At 38.5% G+C, this 27,506-nt stretch overlaps 1 protein-coding gene across 1 annotated transcript in view; it reads right to left on the reverse strand.

The window, feature by feature from the left end:
* LOC126161720 (putative U5 small nuclear ribonucleoprotein 200 kDa helicase) overlaps positions 1 to 26,750 on the reverse strand; it is a 118,901-nt gene extending 92,151 nt beyond the window's left edge. The window contains exons 1-6 of the mRNA XM_049917755.1: positions 26,634 to 26,750; positions 26,367 to 26,530; positions 15,725 to 15,896; positions 11,115 to 11,307; positions 8,701 to 8,852; positions 1,084 to 1,330 (exon numbers count right to left, since the gene is read on the reverse strand). Coding sequence (XP_049773712.1) covers positions 1,084 to 1,330; positions 8,701 to 8,852; positions 11,115 to 11,307; positions 15,725 to 15,896; positions 26,367 to 26,530; positions 26,634 to 26,678 — 973 coding nt within the window. The 5' untranslated portion in view covers positions 26,679 to 26,750. The remainder of the gene's footprint in view (positions 1 to 1,083; positions 1,331 to 8,700; positions 8,853 to 11,114; positions 11,308 to 15,724; positions 15,897 to 26,366; positions 26,531 to 26,633) is intronic.
* Between the last annotated feature and the right edge of the window lie 756 nt (positions 26,751 to 27,506).

Below are 27,506 nucleotides of genomic sequence, written 5' to 3' on the forward strand. Positions count from 1 at the left end.
TTTAACCTAGTCTTAACCTCTCAACGATGTGAGGAATCAACAGAAATGAAACATGGTTGGATTTCATCTTCAACTGTACGGCCCCATATTCCACACAAATACATGGGATAAGTTACGGACACACAAGTCACCAAAGCACTCTCGCTCCAAGCTCAATGCTTGTTACTGCCTATAGCCCATCAATTGGTAGTGACCTTCATCCAGACATCGACCCATCAAGACCTTAGCACACCAGCCACATCACCAACCAGGGCACCGGCCATAGCACCGACAGCCCACCAATGAGACACAGACCCAACATCAAGTAAGACACCCATTTGGATTATTGTGAGAAATCTTTATCTCTATCAGAAGTAGCTTTGCTTTTCAACATTTTCATCAGACTCATGAACCGTGTTTTAATCGAGTTGAGCCTCTATGGACTGCGTGGTAACAACCAATTTCATTTTAGTATTTAGGTCTTGTTCTTGTTCCAGCTTTGACTTCCTGCCATCTTCTGAGCCCACCAAGAAGTGCCTATTTCTGCTCTTCAGATAATGGTCCTCTCCGTCTTGCGGCCGTTGAAGCCATTTTAAAACCTTGGTAGTTGTTCACCAATCTTCTAAATTTGTTCCTGTCAGGAATTTCTCTCTCTGAGATACCAATCGTCCGAAGACCTTTTCACATTCTTTTTTGTGTTACCAATAAAAATACTTATTGCTTGTAACCAGGGCACTGACTTATCTTTATGCTGTCCTTGCCAACTCGCAAGGCCAAGACATAAAAGATGTCACAGTCAGCAGCCAAAGCATATAAGAGCATACCAGCAATCGATCAGCAGCCATCTCACTTGACAATGACCACACATTATTTGGCCAAAAGCTTGAGGCATTTTAACCATTTGACATGACTCGTAAACAGAGAATATTTTATTAAATGAAACTGCCATGGGATTCTGCATTCTTATAGACCTTCGCTATATTTCATATTTTCCCTTATAGTTTTTGCATAACTGGCTATTTCTCTTTCAATCACAATTTTCTTACAAAATAATTCCCTCAAAAAGCATGTTAAAACAGAATTTCAAATGTAGTTTTTACTCACTCATCTGCCGATGTCGCTTCAATAACTTTATGAAGTCAAAACAGCTGTAGCCCAAAAGTAATACAAGTTGATTTTCACAGTCACGATCATCCCCAGCATCTCGTAGTACAGCTAAAACTTCAGCTGCACGAGCTTGAGAGACCATAGCATCATCATAGAATTTGCTGAGTCGACGCTGAAGCCAATAGGCATCAATGTCCAATGGATGTAGAGTTTTTTCCTTCCGGGTCTCTTCTGCACCACCCAACTGAAACAGAAACAATTGCCATTGTCAAGACATCCATACAAAAGGAAATTATCGATACTATCACACAAATTTAGAAACCTACAGAGTGAATAATCACATACAACTTTTACCCTGAATGAATATTCAAACACTGGATACTAATATATTTTTCAGTCTTCAACAGAGGACGCAAATTAAAACAAGTGAAGAGATCAGAATATCAGAAATTGATAAAGTGAAGATAATATAGATATAGACTGACAATTCTCCAACATAATCACCATGGACAATAAGACATCCATTGCAGTCACGTAAGAGCTTGACTATACCAAGGGACACACAAATTTAGTTCCACTAAAATGGCAGTTTTCAAGAATATAACTTGAAAACAGTGGTTTTAATGCAACATCATGAAATTTCGCATATTTTCTCTTTTCTTAATTAAAAATATTGTGAAACTGTAGGCAGCAGTTGATTAATAATGGCCTTATGCTTTGACCTCTGCACAATCACTGATCGCAATAAAGATTTAGTTGGTATGACATGCCAGAATAGCCATCAGTTTGGTTGTATTGAAAGGATTAAATTGTTGACACAAAAAAAGTCATATCTGTATTAGTTACGTGTTAAACTTGTAACTTAGAAACTAAAAACTAAAAGATAAGTTTTATTTCATCAAAATATAAGCCATATCAGAGATAAAGTTAGTGAACTGCTTACAGATATTGATTCTGAAATTATTGGTATGTCGGAGCATCACTTAAATAATTTGACAATTCAGAGGCTTCCATTACCAGGATACAGATTAGCTGGCTGTTTTTCAAGGAGTTCCTTGCGAGGTGGGGGAGTGGCTATGTACATAACAAGCAGTATTCCATTTAAGTCCATAGATGTATCACGGCACTGCACTGAACAGATATTTGAATGTTGTGCAGGGGCAGTTGAATTTAGTGAAACTAAACTTCTAATTGTTGTTGTTTATAGGTCGCCTAACTCTTGACTTCAGAGCATTTCTGCTCAAGCTAGAGAGGCCTCTTGATTCACTTTGTAGGAAGTACCAGAAATTAGTTATATGTGGTGACTTCAATATAGATTTTGTATATGATGATGCAAGAAAAATGATGTTGGTAGATCTCCTAAATTCATATGATCTCATGCAGACTGTGGTTTTTTTTTTTTTTTTTTTTTTTTTTTTTTTTTTTTTGTACAGTGCAGGGGAACAGTAGTACAGCCATAGACAATATTTTTATTCATTCTTCATCACTAGATGGACATTCTGTTAGTAAAAGGGTGAATGGCCTTTCAGACCATGATGCACAAATTTTAACGCTAGAAGACTTTTGTAGTCAAACAAATATCGCATATAATTACAAACTATGTAGGAAAGTTAATCCAACAGCAATAGAGAGTTTTTTAAACCTTGTCAAGGAACATGAGTGGCGGGATGTTTATAGTGCCGATAACGTAGATGATAAATACAATGCTTTCCTTAACACATTTCTCATGCTCTTTGAGATTTACTTTCCATTAGAACGTTCTAAACGGGGTACTAGCAGTAATAGGCAGCCTGGATGGCTGAGTTGTGGGATAAGGAAGTCACAAAGAGCAAAGCGGGAATTATATTAAAATGTTAAAAGAAGTCACAATCAGGGTACACTAGCCCACTACAAACATTACTGTAAGGTGCTTAAAAATTTTATTAGGAAGGCAAAGAGGATGTGGTACGCAAATTGAATAGCTAATTCACAGAAACCATATGGTCAGTTGTGAAGGAAGTATCTGGTCAGCAGCCCAAGGTCGACAATATAAAGTCAGTTCGCAATAAAAATATTTCTGCTCTGATAAATCAGATGTATGTACAGTATTTAACAATCATTTTCTGAGCATTGCTGGTGAATTAAATAAAAATTTAGTTTCTACACGGAATCATATAACTTTCATGGCAAATGCCTTTCCGAGATTGATGTCTGAAATATTCCTCTGTGATAGAGACAAGGGGGAGATTGAGTCAATAATTAAATCACTGAAGACTAAGGACTCTCACAGTTATGATGGGGTGCCTAGCAGAATATTAAAGAACTGTGCTGCACATGTTAGCCCTGTATTTAGCCATATTTGTTTCCTGAATGATTAAAGTATTCAGTAGTAAAGCCACTTTATAAAAAGGGAGAAAGGGATAATGTAGATAATTTTACACCTATTTCTATGCCATCAGTTTTTGCTAAAGTTATTGAAAGGCTGTGTATGTAAGGATAATTGATCATTTTAAATCACACGATTTGCTATCAAATGTACAGTGCGGCTTTAGAAGTCGTTTAACAATTGAAAATGCTTCTCTTTTCTCTGTGAGGTACTGGATGGTTTAAACAAAAGGTTTCGAATGATAGGCATATTTTTTTATTTAACTAAGGCATTTGATTGTGTTGATTACAAAATATTGCTCCAGAAGTCGGACCATTACAGAATACAGGGAGTAGCTCACAACTGGTCAACTCTTACTTTAGCAACAGACAGCAAAAGATCATTATTCACAATATAGAGAATGGCTGTGATGTGGGTCTGAGTGGGGTGCAGTGAAGTGAGGGGTGCCCCAGGGATCAGAGTTGGAGCCACTCCTGTTCCTTATTTATATAAATGATAGTTCCTCTAGTATTATGAGTAACGCTGAAATATTTCTGTTTGCTGATGACACCAGCTTGGTAGTAAAGGATGTTGCGTGCAACATTTTCTTGGTTTCAAATAGTGCAGTTCACAGCATGTAGAAAATAAACTAATGCCAAATCACAGTAAGACTCAGTTTTTACAGTTTTTAACACACAATTCAACAAAACCCGACATTTTAATTTCACAGAATGGGCATATGATTAGTGAAACTGAACAGTTCAAATTTCTATATGTTCAGACAGATAATAAACTGTCGTGGAAAACCCATGTTCAGGATCTTGTTCAAAGACTTAATGCTGCAATTTTTACTATTCAAACGGTATCTGAAGTGAGCGATCATTTGCCATGAGAATTAGTCTACTTTGCTTATTTTCATTCCTTTATGTCATATGGTTATCATATTTTGGGGTAACTCTTCCCATTCTAAAAGTATACTTTTGGCTCATAAATGGGCGGTTTGGGCAATAAGTGGTGTAAGTTCACAAACCTCTTGTCGACCCCTGTTCATAAGTCTGGGTATTTTGACATTGGCCTCTCAATACACACACACACACACACACAAACACACACACACACACACAAACACAATTCCCTTCCTGTCATTTCTTGTTAACAAGATTAGCTTATTCCCAAGAATAAGCAGCTTTCACTCAGTTAATACTCTGCAGAAATCTAATCTGCATTTGGATTGGACTTCCTTAACTCTTGTACAGAAAGGTGTGCAGTATACTGCTGCATCCAGTTTTAATAAGCTACCACTCGAATTCAAAAATCTTGGCAATAATCCATGCACTTTCAAATTGAAACTGAAGAGTTTCTTCATCCATCACTCCTTCTAGTCTGTCGAGGATTTCCTTGAAAATTAAGCTGATTCTTCTTGTATTGTTGATTGCATTCACTTTAACTTATGGATTGACTTTTTTCGGTTCATAAAGATTTTATTTTTATCTGTTATTACTTTTATGTTGTAATTTCATGTACTGACACAGTCTATGACCTTGGAGATTTGCTCCTCAATTTGGTCCTGTGGAACTTGACGTGTAAATAAATAAATAAATAAATAAAAGATAGACAATGATGGAAGCCACTGATTTACAAACATACCCAGGAAGCTGGAAATGGGCAATGAAGAAGAAGTTAATGTGAGTTTACACTCATGGTAAAGTCCACTCAAGAGTATTTTATCCTGACAATGTTTACATTCAACATAAAAGGAATGAACATCAATGTTGCAGATGTACGAGGTGGATCTTTGTACCGTTAGGTGGCCAGAGCTGCATACCTGATAAGTCAGTGTGCGGAGTAGCATTCAGCTGGGAGGACGGATTGTGTGTCCACAGTGATTTCCGTAATACTCTGTGTTTGGTGTATGGCGATTTTACAATGAATCCGCGAACGGAACAGTGCGTGTGTATCAAATTCTGTGCGAATCTTGGGAAAAGTGCTACGGAGACCCTTGCAATGATTCATCGAGTGTTTGGGGGCAGAGCACGAGCAGTATGCATGCGTTTGAGTGGCATGCTCAGTTCAGGGCCAGCCGTACAGACATCGAAGATGATGCTCACACTGGAAGGACCGTTAGCCGCACAATGCCAGACCTAGTTGCCAAACTTCAACAATTGGTTTGTGAGGATCGACGTCGAACCGTTCAAGACCTTGTGGATGAAGTGGGTATTGTTTATGGGACATGTCCACAAATGCAGACTGATGAATCGGGCATGCATCATGTCGCAACCGGGCATGCATCGTGTTGCCGCAAAATTTGTACCAAGGACCTTGACTGCCAATCAGAAGGCACAGACCTTCATCAGGCCACATCTGACGATCCAACCTTCTTGTCACAGGTTATCACCGGTGACAAGAGCTGGATTTATAGTTATGACCCAGAGACAAAGCAACAATCGTCCCAGTGGAAGAGCCCAGGCTCTCCAAGATAAAAAAGCGAGGCAGGTGAAGAGCACAGTGAAGAGCATAATCATCATTTTCTTTGGTTCTAAGGGAATTGTGCACAAAGAATTCATCCCACCCAACCAAACAGTGAATTCCGCATACTGCTGTGATGTTTTGCGATGGCTCCATGAAAACATGCAGCGTTGATGGTGCGAACTTTGGTGTCATGGGAACTGGCTGCTGCATCACAAGACCGCACCTTGTCACATGTCCTAGCTCACCAGGACCTTTTTGCTACAAAACAACATGGCAGTTGTAGCTCACCCACCGTACTTTCTAGATTTGGCACCTTGCGACTTTGCTCTATTCTCAAAACCGAAACTCAAGTTGAAAGGCTGTTGGTTCAACACACTAGAGAAAATTCAAGAAGCATCACTTGCGATGAAAAACACCCTCAAAGAACAGGACTTCCAGAAAACGTTTGACCAATGGCAGAAGTGCTGGGACCGGTGTGTACGTGCGGATGGGAACTACTTAAGGGTGATTGTGACCATCAGTCCAAAGGTAAGGTTTTCAACAGATGGCAGCACCAGTCCCAAACATTTTGGATAGCACCTCGTAGAGCACAGTGTACAGCTTTTCCATCTTCTGAAAAAATGCTACTGACTCTTCATCAAGCCATGTCAATGTCTAGCAGTTCCTCATCTGAGGTGAAATATCATCCACCTACTTTTTCAATTTTGGGGAAAGGTGGAAGGCACTTGTTGACAAAGGATGGGTAATCCAAAAGGTGCTATTACAATCACTGAGGAAGTTGTAGAGCTGACGCAGCAGCATGCAACTGTGACAATTATAAATTAGCTTTCCATGCTGATGGTAGCTATTTTGCAGACAGAGAGGAAAGCTAATCACTATTACAACTAATGTCTCAATCCCCAGGGTGATTATGTGAAAAAATATTCAATGTATGTAGCATAATATGATAAAAGCTCTTTCTAGTGTTCAAAACACACACACATGTACGTACACATGGGAGGGGGAACAGGAATACGAATGCACGGAATATGTGCATGGTTACAATTTGTGCACAGAGATATAGTCATGCTGCATGTGTGTTTGGGGGAGGGGAGGGAGTGGTAATGTGTTGAAAGAACAGTACGGATTAGAATACACTGACCTAAAACATAACATGGCCATCTGTTGTGGCTGAAGTAAAAAGAGGGAGTGTGTGGCATGAAACAACTGTCTGTGAACTAGATACTGGATGGTTGATCTGAAAAGAACTTGATACAACCCAGTATTTTCCATTATCATATTCACTACTATACAGAGAACTTGTTATTCTAAAATTCTGAATGCGTCTGTTGTTCTTACCTGTACTGTCACAGAGGGAAGAGAACTCTTAGCTGTATGTTGTTGCACTTGCTGTCCTGTGCTATCTATTATTGCAACATTATCAGAAAAATTCATTCCCTACACAACATCCTGATAGATCCTGCATTTACAGTTATTATTTTTCTTGAATGAGATTTTCACTCTGCAGCGCAGTGTGCGCTGATATGAAACTCCCTGGCAGATTAAAACTGTGTGCCGGGCCGAGACTCGAAATCGGGACCTTTGCCTTTCGCGGGCAAGTGCTCTACCAACTGAACTACCCAGGCACGACTCACGCCCCGCCCTCACAGCTTTACTTCTGCCAGTACCTCATCTCCTACCTCCCAAACTCTACAGAAGCTCTACTGCAAACCTTGCAGAACTAGCACTCCTGAAAGGAGAGCTTCTGTAAAGTTTGGGAGGTAGGAGACGAGCTACTGGCAGAAGTAAAGCTGTGAGTGCGGGGCATGAGTCGTGCTTGGGTAGCTCAGTTGGTAGAGCACTTGCCCGCGAAATGCAAAGGTCCTGAGTTCGAGTCTCGGCCCAGCACACAGTTTTAGTCTGCCAGGAAGTTTCATTATTTTTCTTGTCGTAATATAATATTTTGAGCAAATGATTCTTTTCTCACAGATGATTAAACAGGCAGTTGAAAATATTTTGCTAAGTATATTATGTAAAACACTGTAGACATTCTACAAAAGATACAAAAAATAATAAACAAAGCAAATATTTTCCAAACACATCCTCTAAAGTGGCGCATGTTCTGCCTGCATGTTCTGCCTGTTTAATCATCTGTGAGAAAAGAATCATTTGCTCAAAATATTATATTACGACAAGAAAAATAATGAAACTCCCTGGCAGATTAAAACTGTGTGCCGGGCCGAGACTCGAAATCGGGACCTTTGCCTTTCGCGGGCAAGTGCTCTACCAACTGAACTACCCAGGCACGACTCACGCCCCGCCCTCACAGCTTTACTTCTGCCAGTACCTCATCTCCTACCTCCCAAACTCTACAGAAGCTCTACTGCAAACCTTGCAGAACTAGCACTCCTGAAAGGAGAGCTTCTGTAAAGTTTGGGAGGTAGGAGACGAGCTACTGGCAGAAGTAAAGCTGTGAGTGCGGGGCATGAGTCGTGCTTGGGTAGCTCAGTTGGTAGAGCACTTGCCCGCGAAATGCAAAGGTCCTGAGTTCGAGTCTCGGCCCAGCACACAGTTTTAGTCTGCCAGGAAGTTTCATTATTTTTCTTGTCGTAATATAATATTTTGAGCAAATGATTCTTTTCTCACAGATGATTAAACAGGCAGTTGAAAATATTTTGCTAAGTATATTATGTAAAACACTGTAGACATTCTACAAAAGATACAAAAAATAATAAACAAAGCAAATATTTTCCAAACACATCCTCTAAAGTGGCGCATGTTCAGTGCAGCAACTATTAGCTTAAACATATTACCACACTCACATTTTCGGCATGAATTGCACGGTCCAGCTTTGCTTCTTCTCCTTCATCATCATCCTCTTCTTCACGGATTTCACCATACATATCTTCATCATCTTCCTCCTCAGATTCTTCAAACTGCACATTTATGCCATATGTTTCATCAATATTTTCCTCTGAAAATTTCAAATTGCATTTTGTAACAGCATAGTTGATCTACCAATGCAAGTTTGTAATTAATGAAATTTAGTGGCAACAAAAAGAAAAAAACAAACAACTAGAATAAAAAATAAAAATCAGAACAGAGACAATTTATTAACTAAATCAGCTTATTGTATGCAGCTCATTGAATATCAGACTAATAAAAATTTTCTGGATCAGATATATTTTGATCTCTGTGTTTAACAATTGTTTACTACAAAACATTTCCTTCCACCATATGTAGTACTGAATAAAAATAAAGAAAATAAATTGTCAGGGTCATTGCCTGCAACAGTGAAAATACACTTCACAATGCAACTAGCAGTTATTTGCGACGGAGTTTCCAACAATAAAACATGCTCAGAATGAAGTGACATGTTTACATAACCAATATCCAGGTGTCCCTTATTTATAGAAGATTGATGAAATAGAGAAGAAAATGGAATTCTGTTAATCAGACTGACACAAATAGAAATGTTGGATCTCCGAGTGCTTATAACGTGATGTTCATTGCCCACAAAAGAGAAATGAAGGTGGAGGAAGCAGGATTTTATTAGGGGTATACATAAAAGTAAACCAAGAAGACTGAGACTAAGATCACAGTGTCAGAATACGATAAGAGCGAGTCAAGAATGAAGTGTAAGAAACAGACAAAATATGAGAATAAGATGTCATAATTTAAAACACACGCAGTAGTGGGGCCACAAAAGACAAGAGTTCATTAATCCACATTCAAGCGCACACAAGCATAGAAACAGTACAAAGCAATAGAATATATCCAAAGATGAGCACCTGCTGCACTGGCCTTATATAGGGAACAGCTCCGACAGATGGCATGGCAGGTGCCATGCCACATGCACTAGTCACGGTTGGCCACTGGCAGCTGGCTCACACACATGCCGACGATGGATTTTTTTGATTCTAGTGCACCAATGACCATGACCACAGTGCTTATCCCAGCATGATATACAGGGTTACAGCATACGAGAAACTAGAAATAGTGGAGGTCAATCACAGACAAAATGAGCAGAGATTGGAAATAGGAGTATAACCGATACACAAAGAAGCAAAGAAGGTAAGCATATTAGCCTGATTTATTCTGCTATTCTCACCCACTATCCTTGAATGGGAAGGGCATGTTTACCACTTTCAACTTGTAGGGTTTTTATATCTTATTTGTCAACGGCATGCTATTATTGGTTTCCTCTCGACTGTCCCGTTATGCCTCACATGACTGCAAGGGCCGAATGACTTTCCACAACCAACCCTTACAAAGTCCACTCACTTCCGAGCCTTTCAATCTTTTTTCCCTCACAAAATAATCCAAAAGATTCTCTGAAAACACTACAGCACACAGTACAGAAAGATCCTTAGAATATGATTAATAAAGTGGGCGAACATTGAGCACCACGGAAACAGTAATCTGCCAGTATTGAAGAAACTTGATCAAAGAAAATATATAGGATTAAAATGTGTGGTTGCCCAGGTTCCTAAGGTTAATAGAAGGTTATTTCCAGGAGTCAAGCAATGATATGGTCTCAAAGATAAGTTGTACACAGGTGAGATTATGTGTAGGAGAAAGATCATATATGCTTATCAAATCTAGTGAGGAATCTACACAGGGAGGACAGGAAATGCATAGAGCGTTAAAGCATGGCAACCGTTAAGTGACATAACACACCCAAGTAATAAAGGGAAAAAACATGCAATGTACAGCAGTAAACAGACAACTATACACTGCCTAGAAAATAATAGTAGCACACCCAAGTTCAATATGAATGTGCATAAACGAATTCTGCATGTTAAGCAACTGATATTCTTAAATATAACTGAGTGAAGGCATCTAATGACTTCTTCAGAATCATGCAGTAAATTATGTTATGGGAATATGTTAAATACCATTAATCAGAACATACCGAACTCTGTCTAGAACAGGATTTGGCATTGATATTCTTCATCATCCAGCAAATTTGGACATTAGATGCAGATGAAGGAAAACTGTTTACATATCATATTATTTTAGTACCGGTACATTATCTCTTTTATAGCTGGAATATTTTAGTAACTGTGTATTCCACAATATTTACAATTTGAGAGCAGTGTTATGCCATTATAGGTACAATAACACAAATTTCTTTTCCAAATCAATAGTATGTGCATAAATATCCAAGGTGAGAAACACTTGAGGCTTTCTATCCCTAAACACAAGAGCTTACAATAAAATATCCTACACATACCGGAGGTCTGTGTTTTTTCTTCTGTTCCAAAGTCTGTGATCTTTTTACCAAGGTTGACCAAGAGGGCAAATCTTTCATCAGTCAGACTACCGAGTAGTGACTCTGTTTCTTTCTTCTTTTCCCTCTCTTTTAATCGATCATTCTTAAGAACTGCCAAAACTTCATCAGCTGCTCCACACAGGATGTCTCGCGGCTGTTAACAGGATAACACAGAAATAAATAAAACAGGTAAAGTACAACACATGATCTCTGGTACAACTTTTGGTTAGATTTGGTAGCTACACACTATGTAGAACAATATTCCATCTATCTACACAGTAATGGGTTTGATATTTTCATCCACATCCATTTTGCTGCACTGACTTACCAGCTGGCTGATTTTGTTTCATCATTATTTTTTTATTTTTATTTACTTATTTTGTAAAAGTAGCCCAATTTTCCTCTGGTAATCAAATATTGAAATATGTCTATAATTATTAGGTTAAAGTGCCCTAACACTTTTGTGTTTTGTAAATTCAATTTATTTATGTTAAGACAGAACTCAAAATCTGAACTCCGAAGCCCTCACTGAGAGCAGTGATATAATATCTCTCACACACTACTGCCTCCAAAGAGATCATCTAATTCAAGTACAGTCAGTTCTAATCTACACTCTGCAGGCCACCTTATTGTGTGTGGTGGTGTGTATTTTTGTATACCACTGTCACTCCCACCCCTTTCCTGTTCCAGTCACGAACTGTGCATAGGAAGAATGACTGTTGGTCGGCGTCTGTGCGAGCTATGATCTCTTACCTCCCTGATATTTTCATGACATATGTATAGGACAAAGCAACACACTGGTTTATAAATGTATATGCTTTCATAATTTCTACATACGCCGCATCGTGATGTACAACGTATCTTTCAGTGTTTGCCACTGGAGTTGGTGAGCACCTGTGTGATACTTTTCATCTTTACTAAACAAACCTGAGATGAAACATGCTGCTCTTCTCTGGTTCTTCACTATATTATCCGTCAATCCTACACAGTACAAGTCCCACACTGATGAGCAATATCCAATAATTACTGGTTGAAAGAGGGCTTTCTTTGCTGCTTCCTTCGTGGGTGGACTACGCTTCCCAAGGTTTCTTTCAATGAATCTCAGTCTGACATCTGCCTATCCTTCAAACAAGTGTAGTTGTCCCACTTTAAATACCAACATCATAAGCCACAAACAACCTCATAGAGCTTCTAGTGTTATCTACTAGGTCATATACATTTATTGTGAACAGTAATGTTCATATAACACTTTCTTCGGATATGCCCAGAGCAACTGTCACAACTGAAGATTTATCTCTTTTAACGATGACATGCTGTGTTCTACTTGAAATGGACTCTTAAGGCATAACACTCATGAGTTGGTTTCTTATTAACTGTTCAAGTTAATTTTTGGATAAAGCATTAAGAACAATTCCACTCAGTTCTCTGACTCTATTACCCAACATACCGTAATCACTTGAAGCTTCCAGTCTATAGCTGCAAAGTTGAAATTTCCCTGTATCACTATAACATGGCCAGGAAATTTGCAACCTTATTCAACTTCTACTTGAAATGTTTCACCATTACTGCTCTTGGGACACAGGGTCTACAAAAGTATTAATTGACTTTATGACTATAAAAAGGCCTTCATCACCAGCATCCAGGGTAATTTTGCAATAGACATTCCAATTGAAATTCAGAACTTCACTGCCATTAATACACATTTACAGTTAGTTTTCTGCCTCTATTACTATGTGGGCATTATTACAGTTTCGAAATGAGACCAATTGTGAGACCTTTCCAGGGTGTTCCCACTGTTAACTAATTCTATATTCACATTTTTTTCTATGCTCTGCCATGACAATCACTTCACTCTGTCACTCTGTAATTATTTGGGCTGTTATTCCTTTCTCTCTCTCTCTCTCTCTCTCAAGAATTATAACATTTACCAAGGTCACACAGGATTTTCTCTATCCTGAACAATTAAATGTCCATGCCACACACACTCTGTTACCCCAGCAGGACCTTCCTTGTGCATAGTGTACCCCTGACCTATCAAGAGTGGTCCTAAAAGTCTTCACCCTACAATCTGCGTCCAAATCAATATAGAATCATCTGAGTGATACAAGCCTTCCACTCAAATCCAAACCATACGACAGTGATGGAACAATACTGTAAATCGATAGCTCAGCTTCCAGACTACACGCACAGCAAACAGTCATTACTGATGCAGCCAGTCACTGTGACAATCAAGCGATGGCTTCTGAATACAGGAGGTAGGCGTCACTGGTGCCATGAGTCACAATCTGGAGCAGGATGCATCCAGTCCTCTCCATAGGCTCCACCAAAGCCTCACCTGCATTTGTGAGAAAACATCCCAACAAATACACAGAGTGGACACTAGCTTTCGTTTCCAACCTGCCTGCTGTTTAGCTAAGGGGTTCCATCGTTCACTCAATGTTGGAGTTAACAGGAACCCTCTGTACTTGCATGGACCTTTTAGATAGATTGGCCAGTCCCAACAGATGTGGTATTTCATGGTGGCTCAGATGTACTTTCAATAATGGTAAGACCTCAAACCTGTTTTTAAGGCATAAAGGGGACAACCTTGTGGTCAGTGTACCTTTCATTCATAGATTTGCAACTGTCTCCACTGTTCGCTACTCACGCTCAGGTGAATGGGGACCAGCTAGGACAACTAAATCCGAAGGCACTGTAACACTAGGAACTTAAGGTAACTTTTGTCTCAGGTGCCTCAATGCCACCACAGCCCAGGATGACGGCCCGAATTCTGTTTAGCAGACCAATATAGCTTCCAACTGTTCCCAGACAGTGGACAATTCCCCCCTGCATCCATGCACAACTGGCACAGTCACTACCCATCATGAAATTAAGTTTGTCCATACAACAAGATATATAACATCAACCCAGTAGTCACTAGGTGCAATCTGCATACTGCTGCTATCCTGCTCCTATTATCAGAACATAAAAAATAGGTTACACAAGTTATTGTTCAAAAGATATACAAACTCTTAAGAAAAACTCTACCCAACACAGATAATATTAATGTCTCCATGGAAGCACATGCAAAAAACACTAAACTAATCCCTGTGTGGAAAGAGAACAGCTGCTCCTGCTGGTGACAGCTCTTACCTTGATGGCTGGAGCTATAACGACTACTCAGGTGCTACACTAACAACAGCCACAAAATATAAAGTGAATCAGGCAACAACAGCAATAATGGTGGTATGAAGCTACACTGAAAAAAGTTCACACAAACACTAACAATAAAATAAATGCAACCACTTAGAAAAAGTTAATACACTCTACAAAAAACATAACATTCATTTCTTCACAGACACACATGGGAAAAACACTAATCAATCATAGTTTAAGCTGGTCGCAGCTCTCACCTGGATGGCTCAAGCTATCTTACGAGTCATTCAGGATAACACACTATAAACGGTAAATGGCATCATTTGATTTAAAAATTTTCATGCTTCTCTTATTGAGTAATTGGTAGCCACACACACAAAACCGATTGTAGACTTCAGACATGTATGATACAGAGAAACAAGAACAAGTCTAACAATTCAGATAAAAGCTATGAAACTAAACGTCCAATGTGTCTGAAATTGAAAGTACAACCACCTTTACCCTATGGCAATGAGATATGGATTTTAAAGGTATATTTCATTCAGAAACTGGTGGTTACTCAGAGAGCAATAGAGAGATTTATTTGGGAATTGCAAGGGTAAGGCAAGATAACAAACAAGTGCATCAGGAAATAGACTGTAGTGGAAATGAATAATTATCAATATACTGAAAAAGAAATGGAACAGAGGTGCGTGGGACATATGTCAATCACAAAGTTACTGTAAGTGAAGTAAAGATGACATTATGAGGAGCAACAAATATGTGTATTGCTAAAGACTGTAGTCTAATGCTTAGGAAGGAGTTTAGACAATGTCAAATGTCTATACTTGATGAACTTCAGTGTCAAATACTGAAATTTATTCCTGAAATTCAACTTAACTGTAATAAGTATGCTGAATTTCTCAAATAAATTTCAATATTTGAAACTGTAGTTTGTCTCAATTGTAAATATATATAAAGCGAAGATGGGCCAGTGACAAAAATCATGATAGTCTGTGACTTCTCTCTGTCTTGATTCTAAAACCTGCATGAGAATCTTGTTAATGTGCAAATGTGGGTAAATGAATTAATAATCTGTGAGGAGAAATAGAAAGGTGTGTAGCATGTGGAAGTTTGGGTCAGTCTGTGTAACAAGCTTGGATAGCCTAAGTGGTCAGCCGAACACTCGCAATAAGCGGGAAATTTGGGTTTGAGTCCTGGTTAAACACAAATTTTCACGTCACTTAAGGTAGTACATCCACTTATCACAATCAAGTTGAATTTCGCGAAGAACTTTAATCTTAAATTGCTGATGATGACATATTTGTAATATGTCTCACAGACACGCCTTGCCTTCAAAGGGTGGAGACACACTGAAAATAAACTTTTTTCCTCACAGTCTGTTATCAGGACACACACTCACGGCCAAAAGATTGCAGAATATACAAGTACCATACCTGATCTCCCAAAGCTTCTTGGATGAAACTCAATAAAACCTCATACGTTTGTCGTGTTTCTTGTGTCTTTGGTCTGTACAGTATTCCCACCATTTCATCCACACCCTCTGACAACAGCGTTGCTCCTTTCATTCGTGTAAAGTCATACTGAGCTTCATCTCGTTTCTGCCTCCTGTAATTAGTTAGATGCACAATTTATGTCAGTCCTGGGCCACATACCAACTTACACAATTTTTGCAAAAGCATATGAATATTGCTACCATCGAAGCTCACATAAAGTAGATTTTGGAAAAAAAAAAGAAAAAGAAAAACAGGCAGCATGAAGGAACACCATTCAAAGCAATTCACAACACACCTTCAACTTATCACTTTAAACAAATTCATACGGCATAGAAACATCATAAAGTTACAAAGACAATGTGATAACTGATATCTTCTTCCCTATCAGTCTTTCTCCATAAGTTCAATACCGATAACCAACAGGTCTATTTGGCATAGGAACATCCCACATCAAATTCCCCCAATAATTCTAGGATTCATAGTTCAACATCTCTGATTCTCACAAGACTTTTCATATTTTCTAAGATTTATAATGCAAGAATTTCTGTAATTTATTTTTTAAGTCTAAAACTTTCTTTTATACCGAATTTTCAGAGTAGTGGTGCTCTCATCAGTTGGCTCTGTGATAATGTCCATGCAAAGTGGTACTTATCTACAGAAATACTCACAACTCCAGCCTTTAAGAAGCTTTACATTTGGTCGTGCCCCCCCCCCCCCCCCCCCCCCGGCAGAATTAAGAGAAGCATATAGTTAGGAGAAATGAAATTATACAAGTGCTAAGTTGTAAAGAAAATTACGTAAAATATTAATGCATGTCACTTTCCAATTTCTATAAAAATCAAAAAGGCATTGAGAAATGCTCATATTATATTTCTCTAACCTGTTGGGGGACCTCATTTTGTCCTTAAATAATTCTAAAGTTTTTACGCTTTCTAACAAAATAAAACTGTTAATGGGTTTTCTATGAATGGATACACAAATAAATCGAAAATCAAAATATTTTTTTCTGTGGTGAAGAAGGGGCCTTTCGAAGCAAGTTTATTGACACTTGACACCCACTGTGTGAGGTGCAGGGGCATAATATTAACCTATGTAAATATCAATTATTATAGGCATGCATATTAGCTTCCAGAGAAAAAAAAATTCCACCTTATTAATTCAGTAATTTTTGACATACTATAATATAGTGGACATTTCTGTGCAGTAAACCACCTGCTCACAGTCATCAGAAAGTGTTCTGTATGCCTGCAATAGCTACCTTGGACCTGCACAGACATAAAAAGAATGCAACAATCAATGTCACTGACATGCAACAGTTAGTCCATTTAGCCTAAGTTGTTCTTTATCTTTCTGTGAGATGGGTCATATGAATTTGTATTTGTTTACAGTCCAGCCATATATCATTCTACTTGTAATGGAGTGTATTTTTAAGTGAAATAATGCTTATGTAATTACAATGGCAAGTATGAATTCATGTAATGTCGGAAAATTACTTAAAACACCATGTCATTTGACAATTTACATCTTGATAAAAACTTTTCAAAAATTTTCAGAGTTGAGTGACGACCATCAAGTTTTGATACCACTACAGTTCAATATAAACTTTCTAGAAAGTCAAGAAAGAACTACTATATGTTAACATCACAGCACTATTACTTAGAAGTTTTTAAAAGTCATCAAAGAACTGGTTGTGATCCTTTCAAAATTTACAGACAATTACAAAATCCTAGAGGTCAGTAGCTTGGCTTTATCTAAAAAATTAAGTGCTTGGAGAATATATGTATCCAGGCAAAAAAAACTGTGTACAATACATTGTAAGATTTGTGAACAAAAAGGTGAAATCAGTGATGGAAATGAAAGTGGTGCACACGACCCAGAGGTGACATTTCATGAGGAAGCGCCTCAAAATGAAAGTATACAGGATGCTCAAAATCAAATGGTTCAAATGGCTCTGAGCACTATGGGACTTAACATCTCAGGTCATCAGTCCCCTAGAACTTAGAACTACTTAAACCTAACTAACCTAAGGACATCACACACATCCATGCCCTAGGCAGTATTGGAACCTGCGACCATAGCGGTTCCAGACTGAAGAGCATAGAACCACTCGGCCACACCGGCCGGCATACAGGATGCAAATAAAACGTTGGACAATATGGGACACTCTCCCTTAAAACTCCATTCCATTCCAAATCACAGCAAGGTCTCATATGCCAAACAGAAGCTAGAAAATTTGAAGTTTGTTTTGAAAAGACAAGTGTACTGGGTATTAGATTATAGTGTTCAAGTTCCTGACAGTACAGAATATAAGATAGATGATGAAGGTGGTGGGAAAAGCAAAGATTTTAATGCCATGATATTGCTAATGAAAGAAAAAAAAATGAGTTTTAACTTTAGCTCCTCCCTCTTGGTCAAACAAAAAAGTAACATCAGAATTCAATGTTAATTCGACAGACAAGGAAACTGAAAACAGATATGTGTATTTTATAAGTTCCTAAATCAAAAACAGACAAAATGACTGACGATGAAATTGTCAAATTTGTCACTGATCTTTAGCAAAATGATTAATATACTCGAATGTTATAAGGAGCTAAAGACCATATGAGCTTTCAAAATAATATGTAAATGCAAAAAATACTTATCCTCTACAACCAAACAGAATTTATATTCTTGTTTTAAATGGGAGAACGTAAACATCAACATCTATTTTTCTAAATTTTGTTCACTAAGAGCAAAGTTCAAATGGCTCTGAGCACTATGGGACTCAACTGCTGTGGTCATAAGTCCTCTAGAACTTAGAACTACTTAAACCTAACTAACCTAAGGACAGCACACAACACCCCAGCCATCACGAGGCAGAGAAAATCCCTGACCCCGCCGGGAATCGAACCCGGGAACCCGGGCGTGGGAAGCGAGAACGCTGCCGCACGACCACGAGATGCGGGCAATAAGAGCAAAGTGGTATACTGCAGTTGCTCATTTGTGTGTGTGTGTGTGTGTGTGTGTGTGTGTGTGTGTGTGTGTGTGTTCGCAGTGGCCAACCTAGATAGTGTTGCCGGATGCCGCTGTTGGCAAGTAATTTTTGTTTTGGGTTTATTCTATAGTAATTGTGACGTTTTGTGTATTTATGGTAGGTTGAGTGTGTTTTAATTGACGTTGTGATGTCAGATTTTGGGGTTGTTGAGGTTTTGGTTCCACTTTTCGTAGTTATAGGTGTGTGTTTTTTAGTACTGACAGCTGCTGTTAAGCTATATAGATCAAAGAAAATGTCCGATTCCCATGTAGTGGAACGCTCTAATTTTGTTTTTTTGTGATATTGTTTATTTTGGGATCTTGCGGTGTTTTTTATTATTGTGGTATATATAGATTATCCATGCCATAAAACCCCTAATTTTTCATGGTTATCCCATTAGTTTCACTTTATTTTTGGAGTGAGATGTTACTGCGTCATTTTTATGTTTTCCCATTTGTTGGCGTGTGTATGTAGTGAAGACATTGTCGCCATCTTTGATACACTGAAAATAGCTCTTTCCACCATGCTGATGGTGGTGGTGGAATGGGATGCTTCTGTAATGCCAATGAATGGACAGAGTAGTGTCTAGACAATCACATAGCATGACATAACAGGTCAAGAAAAAATCAAAGTTAATAAGTTTTAGAACAAATTAAACTGCCAATAATACAATAATGTTGGCCCAGAAAAGTCTATAAAGCAAATGGAAGCATTAATACACTAGCTATGCTTTATACTGCTGTGTATTTAGGTCACCATCACAAACCTGTGAAAAAGTTTCACCAGGGTCATTCCATGTCAATTCAACCAATTTGAGAAAATGTTCCAGCTGATAGACTCAGATTTGGGTGAAATTTAGCACACCAATGCTAGCAAGTGTGGAACACTCATGTACAAAATTTTAAGTTCCCCAGCCAATTAATTCCAGAATTATGGCTTGTGAAAGAAGGTGGCATGACCCGGAAATTGCAACCCGCATCTGGCAATCCATCTTCAGACCCAACCTCAGGTCTTAATAACTTTGGAACTATTCCACACAGTCCAGTGAAATTTTTACAACCCAGTGACATCCATTTAGAGAACACACTCCATGGATCAAAACACCAACAATATATTTCTGACGGAAAATAAAAAATTCCAAAATGTGATTAAAAAAATGTAATACGTTAGAAGGTACATATTGTAGGTGCCCTCCATGCCAAATATAATTCACTCAAAAAGGGTATAAATTTTTTTGTGGTAAGCTTAATGTGGCCTAAACACACACAGGACTCATCTTGCCCATATCAGTCACACAAACAGTTACATGCACACGAAAATACAAAAATTTAAAAAATTACCTGAAAAACATGGATTTTCTAAGTGTGGTAGCACAAAAGGGACAAGTGATATCCAAGCCAAATTTCAAACACTGCAAAGTAGACCATAATATAAAATGTGGTAAAATTTCAACTTGTTATTGCAAGGCATTTGTGTACAATAGAAGTTGACAGAGATGTATTTGGTTATTTTTCTTTTAACATGATTTAGCAAGTAATAGTGATGATGCAGACAGCTTGTTTCTGATAAGGCTGCAGCAATTGTTGGGAACCATTAGGCAACAGAAAGTTAAACAATGGTAGTTTTCAGGTACAGAATGAGTCATTGTTACGCAGGAACAACAAAAGAAACAAGCAACAATTACAGGTCACTCATGTTTTTAAGATTCTAGTTCCCGACTGGTCAGTACTGTTGTGGAAAGTCAGTATGGAGGCAGAAGAGTGTACCAGTGGTGCTTTTGTTCAAATAAGTTGCAGTATTGATAGAGCACAAGCATCTAAATGTCATAAAACAACATATGGAACAAAATATGGCATTCACTTTGTACTATATGATCTGGATGAATCAGACCAAGATTTGTTGCTATGGAGATCCGGGATACACCCTGTGGGCACAGGAAGTACAGTTCCAAGAAACTTTAGTGTTTGTTATCATCATATGAAAGTGTTTCTGGATAAGTATTATTTCCTACAAAGAAGTTGTTTTGATCCATTTCAGATTCTTAAGAAGACAGTGAAATGTAGCCTCAGAGAAATTGATATAAAATCAGTATTGAAAGTGAATCAGTGCATGGGACTTAACATGAAACCAGGACAAAAGTTATGTTCCAGGTGCGTTATACTGCTAAAAAATGAAGAATATTCTGATAATTTACATGACAGTGATAAAGAGTATCAGCCACCCACAACCACAATGGATGAGCAATTAAATACTTCAGTGACTGCTCTTGGTTTGTCTCCCATGAAGAAAACTACAAGAAGCTCAAATGGAATTAAAACACAAAATAGCTGACACAGTAATGGTGGAAGAGGAAGAACTATCTGCTCCAAAGGAACAGAAATCATGCCAGAAATGCTCTGATTTGGACAAAATTGTGCATGATTTGAAAGAAAAATGTGCCATATTGACGCACCAGAAAGAAGTAGCTATTCTTACCCTTGCACCTTCCAGCTGGTCTATTGACTACACTGCAAAAGAATTCAATGTTTCTACATATATGGTCAAGCAAGCCAGGAAAATAAAAGCAACCCAAGGAGTGCTTCCACAACTTCAGAGGGCTCAGGGTAAGCAATTCAGTTCAGAAATAAAGGTGCTAGTGTCTGAGTTTTATGAAAATAATGACTACAGCCGAATAATGCATGGAAAAAAAAGACTATGTAATGGTGAAAATGGGAAATGTACATGTACAGATGCAAAAAAAAGTGTGAAATTTTATGGGACTTACCTGCTAAGGTCATCAGTCCCTAAGCTTACACACTACTTAACCTAAATTATCCTAAGGACAAACACACACACCCATGCTCGAGGGAGGACTCGAACCTCCGCCGGGACCAGCCGCACTGTTCGTGACTGCAGCGCCTCAAGACCACTCGGCTAATCCCGTGCGGCTGTACAGATGCAAAAAAGATTGTTGCTATGCAACATATCAGAACTATATGTAGAATTCAAGGAAAAGTATCCCAATACCAAAGTAGGTTTATCATCTTTTTTCAATCTTCGGCCAAAATGGGTTGTGCCTGTAAGTGCAAGGGGCACACACAATGTTTGTGTATGTGAGACCCATCAAAATGCTAAGCTAATGTTTGCTGCTACAAAGGATTCTGGTCTGGATTACAAAGGTGCAAGGAAGCTGCTAGTGTGTGACATCAGTTCCTACCAGTGCATGATACACAGGTGTGAAAACTTGCGGAACGCATGAATAACAAACTGTATGGTGAACTCCTTACAGATGACGATGAACTTGTTTCTTATAAACAATGGACACACATGGATCGCACAAGTCTTGAAACAAAGCAAAGTACAGTGGAAGATTTTGTTGAAATGTGTTGTCGAAAAACGGACAAACTGACCACACACAGCTCTGGTTTTGTAAGGATACTTTGAAACAAGATGAAATTATAGTAATACTAGACTTTTCTGAAAATTATGCATTTATATTTCAAGATGCCATCAAAGGATATCATTGGGACAATAGTCAAGCAACTCTCCAGCCATTTGCGATTTACTATAGAGGTGAATCAGGTGATGTGTCTGTCATGAACCTGTGCATTTTAGTGACTGTTTAATTCATGATTCCATTGCAGTTCATGCCCACATTCGCACTGTCATGGCATATGTGAAAAACAAGCTGCCTCACATACATTTTGTGAAATACTTAAGTGATGGGGCAGCTAGTCAGTATAAAAACTGTAAACATCCCAAAAATTTATGCATGCATTACCATGATTTTCAGATTCATGCAGAATGGTATTTTTTGCAACAAGTCATGGAAAAAGTATGTCATGGTATTGGTGCTACCATTAAGTGCATGGCATCACGAGCTAGTCTGCAGCACCTTACAGAAGGTCATATTCTAACACCTCTTCAATTATTTACCTGGGTACAGAAAAATATCTCTGGCATACAATCATTCTATGTTTTGAAAGATGAGGTGAAATCAGTCGAAGAGTTGCTACAAAGCAGCCATCATCACTTCTCTTCAACGGACTCTGACAATGTGTAGATGAGCAGACTGTCCAGTTATAACTATAGGTTCATGCACGACATATGTCTTCACAGTGTGTCTGACTCAGGATTCAGAAGCAAAAGCAGCAACATACAACCAGGTTGCTATGTTATTGCTGTTTATGATGACAAATGGTACTTAGGATGTGTTGCAGAATGCTGTGAAGGAGAAGGTGATGTATTTGTGAACTTCATGGCACCAGCAGGGCCAGCAAGATCATTTCATTGGCCACATTTGGCAGACAGCTGTTGGATTCCTTTTAAACATATTCTTATGACAGTACCAGTTCCTTCCACAGCGTCAGGAAGACAGTACAATTTGCCACTCAATGTACAGAGTACAGTAGCTAAAGTGTGGGAGAACTTCCGCTCGAAGCACGATCGACTGGTTTTTAGCAGTTAAGGTGCACTAAACATTAATGATAGGTTGGGTTACTCTGTCTATATGTTGTTGTTTGGTGAGTAAACAGTTGTGGGAGAGGATAAGAAGAGGCAGAACAGTTTACGATATGTTTTTACAAAATTGTGTTCTGGAACAATGGCTACATCACCAAATACATCAGTCAACTTCGATTGTATACAAATGTCTTGCAATAACATGCTGAAATTTTGAGATATATATCATTATGGTCTACTTATGCAGTGTGTGAAATTTGGCTTGGATACCACTTGTCCCTTTTCTGCTACCACACTTAGAAAAACCATGTTTTTCAGGTAATTTTTCAAATTTTTGTATTTCCGTGTGCATGTAACTCAGTTTTTGGGACTGATATGGGCATGATGAGTTCTGTGTGTGTTTAGGCCACATTAAGATTACCACAAAAAAATTTATACCCTTTTTGAGCGAATTATATTTGGCATGGAGGGCAATACCTTTTAAAGTATTACATTTTTTAATCACATTTTGGAATTTTTTATTTTCCCTCAAAAATATGTTGTTGGTGTTTTGATCCATGGAGTGTGTTCTCTAAATGGATGTCACTGGGTTGTAAAAATTTCACTGGACTGTGTGGAATAGTTCCAAAGTTATTAAGACCTGAAGTTGGGTCTGAAGATAGATTGCCAGATGCGGGTTGCAATTTCCGGGTCAAGTCACCTTCTTTCACAAGTCATAATTCTGGAACTAATTGCAGAGGAAACTAACACTTTGTACACGAGTGTTCCACACATGGTAGAATTAGTGAACTGAATTTCAGTCAAATCTGAGACTATGAGCTGGAGCCCCTGGATGAACTGACATGGAATGACCCACCAATATCATGGGCAAAATCCTGTGTCACTCATAAAAACAAAGTTTACATGGGAAAGTGACACTACAGCCTTCAGAAATGACTGCACCTTTCAGCTGCAAAGAAAATCAATGAATACCAGCTCCTATAGTAATAGCCACACAAAGACAGTAAATCCTCATACTTAATACGATGCAGCAAAAATCAAAGTGACTTATAGATTGCAGTGGGAGGGTCACTTTGCTGCAAATGACTCATTTGTGAAGTCCACTTGAATACCATCCTTCAGGAGAATATTATTGCAACTCTATAGAAAAAAGGAAATCACGACTGACTGCCCAAGCAGAAAAATAACTTTCTTTTAGTGTGGCACTGGAAACGAAGACCATGTAGCCTTCCAAGATTGTTTACAGCTTTTGGCACCAATATTTTCAGGATCTATACAGTCACTTGATTCATAATACTATTATATACTGTTTGATGTTTCACATCAAAAAGGAAATACGGAAGCGTCCGATCCCGCCCGTCTGCTTTGACCCATGACGTCACAAATATGGCGGAAACAAAAACAAACACACACACTTTCCACAAGAAGCCTAATGACACTAACGGGACAAGCGCGGGAAATGGGGTGTTTTGGGTGGGGGGGCAAACTAAATATAAACAAATTTAGACATCTTGCGTAGCTACAACGTGTAAGTGAAGACAGCCATGCATGAATACCCACCCACCTCCCCAGGGGTCGTAACCCCTGCAACCCATAGAAGATAAAGATGCTTCAGTAGCTGATTAGTGTTTTTTGTCTTTTTTTAAAAAAAAATCTCACGGGATAGAACGAACAGATCAGAAAGATAAATATAATAAGCTAAAACAGAAATTGGAGGAAACAGATAATTAAAATAAGTAATAAGCGTTTTTAAATTAAAAAAAAAAAATCTCACGAGATAGAACGAACAGATCAGAAAAGTAAACAAAATAAGATAAAACAGAACTGGAGACAGCCACACTCAAACCAAACTCCGCGCCGTTATGACGTCACACACGACAACACCCTTACGCCACGGGTCAAAGCCGCCGCGTGGGATCGGACGCTTCTGTCGACCCATCAAAAATTACAATAATGCTCACCCTTAATCATATATGAGTACATTTGGCTAAGATGCGAAACTGGAACCCACCATGAAATCTTGGTTGTGCAGCGAGATTGGAAAGCAGCACAGGCCAAGGTCTACAGTAGGTTCAAATGAGATAACCTGGCTGAGTTGGTGAAGCCAATGAATGCGAATGCAAAAGTAGGCTATGGTAACAGACTGACTTGTAGCATGGTGTAATGTTTATGCTCATGCCATATTTAAAACACTGTTCATCACAACCAAAACTGGAACCCTCTGATAGTATAAAACTCCTATTAAGCCTAGTAATGACTCTTAGATGTTAATGTAGCATGCAAAAGCAATACATTATGGTTGTATCTCTGTAGTAATGTGTGAATAGGAAAACTGATAAAATACTACATGTTAAATTGATAGGGCTTGGGTGCAGCAGCTCCCTCTCTAACTGTGCGTGAACATAGACAGATTTCAAAACATAATAAGATATTGTGAAATGGAGACAGCAAGCTAGGTGTTACAAATTTCACTAGTCTGTACACTATGTAATTATTTGGTTAATCCAAGTCTTAACTTGAAAGTGTCATTTAAAAGATTGAGATTAAGGAAGTTTTCAATATATTTTAGGGTCACTATCTCTAGTGTAACAAACAATGTAATTCCTTGTATACAGCAACCTTGTGAATTCCAGCAGTAGTATTTCTCAAGTAACAAGGGCCAGAAATACGTAGATGACAGTATTTTGGTGGAGGACGTGTTTCGACAATTTTTTAAATAGTGTTCCTAGTATGTAAAAAATACGTACTGTAATCAGGGTCTACACGCAAGGGCCATCTAGCTGGTTGGCAGAAACTGAGCAACAAAGTGAAATGAATTATACGTGACTATTCACTATCGTGGGAAATATGATAATTCTGCCACAATCTACAATATATATAAATTACGTGGCACTCAACGCCAATAGCATTCAAGTTTGATCTTTGATGATGAGTGGAAGATTTAGCTATAATGAAATTCTACCACGAGGTGGGTTGTGTTGATTTGGGGGAAGAGACAAAACAGCGAGGTCATCAGTCTCATGTATTACGAACTGCTGAATGGCTTATAGACGAAAAGCATCAGGAAAACATTCGATTCAACGACACACAGCGACGTGAAAATAAATCAATACATTATATTGTACGTACTTCGCTTTTCTCTCTGCAGCTTTCACGGGTTTAGTGCGTTGGTGCCTGTCCCCCATTCTTGTCCCATCAAGTTTCCCAACAAGGGACATAACTTCACCGGTCGCTTCATCGCGGCTGCGGCGTTCGATAAGCCTGACATCGGCTTGGAGCACAAGATTTGAATTCTGAAATTTAGGAGAATAACATTTTCGATAGTATCAAAACATTTAGGCCTATCAAATATATAAAGTGTATCAATATAAAGAAGAAGCAAGTTTGTTTACTTACAGCTTTATACTCATATTGTAGTTGACGGGCAGCTGCGTCCGCCATTATTTACGTTATTTGTAGAGTATAATGATAACAACAACACAACATCAAACACTCATGTCCATTGATTACCACTACCCAAACACCTTTGTATCGAATAGACTCTACTTCTACCATGTCCAAAAAGAAACCAAAGTATATCATAAAGAGAGCACAACGGGAGTTAGCGTGGATGTCATTTCGTATTTACTAAGTCGTCGTCTGCAGAAATAGCGCGTCAAAGATGAGTGATAAGAGTTCCAGATCGTGAAAGTATTCGCTTGAGTATGTTTTGAGGCTGGCAGATACAGTAAATAACTTCAAGAGTGAAGCAGTAGTCTCAGTCAATGAAAATATTAGCACAAAACATTTAACTAAATTGGTAGGGTACTTACATGTATAACAGTATTACTATCTACTTTGAAATTAGTTAAAGGCTCTGGTATTTGTTGTTTGACCAGTAAGAGATCTTTCTAGAGTTCCGAACAAAGTATGAGAAAAAATATGCAACAGTTTCCATTCACAGAAAACTTCACATAGATGGAGAGGACAGCTACAACAGACATACGACCTTTTTTTTTTATAAAGAAATAAACACGTAAGTAAATATTATGTCCAGAAAAGGTAGCAGAGGCTACAACAGAAGGACGCCACATCTTCTATGAACTATGTCACTTCCCATGTTTCGCTGTCACTAAAGTCTTGTCCGACAAAGCTCCGAAAGCCGTGTTCCAGCCCCAACAACATCACGTTCGCCCGTGTTGAACTCCCGTGAGCGCCGGGATCAAATCGAGTGCCACATCGTGCTACCGCGCCAAGCTTGTCAAACAAGAAAAAAACCCGTGTTTTATG

Source organism: Schistocerca cancellata, chromosome 2 (genome assembly GCF_023864275.1).
Source record: "Schistocerca cancellata isolate TAMUIC-IGC-003103 chromosome 2, iqSchCanc2.1, whole genome shotgun sequence".
NCBI lineage: Eukaryota > Metazoa > Arthropoda > Insecta > Orthoptera > Acrididae > Schistocerca > Schistocerca cancellata.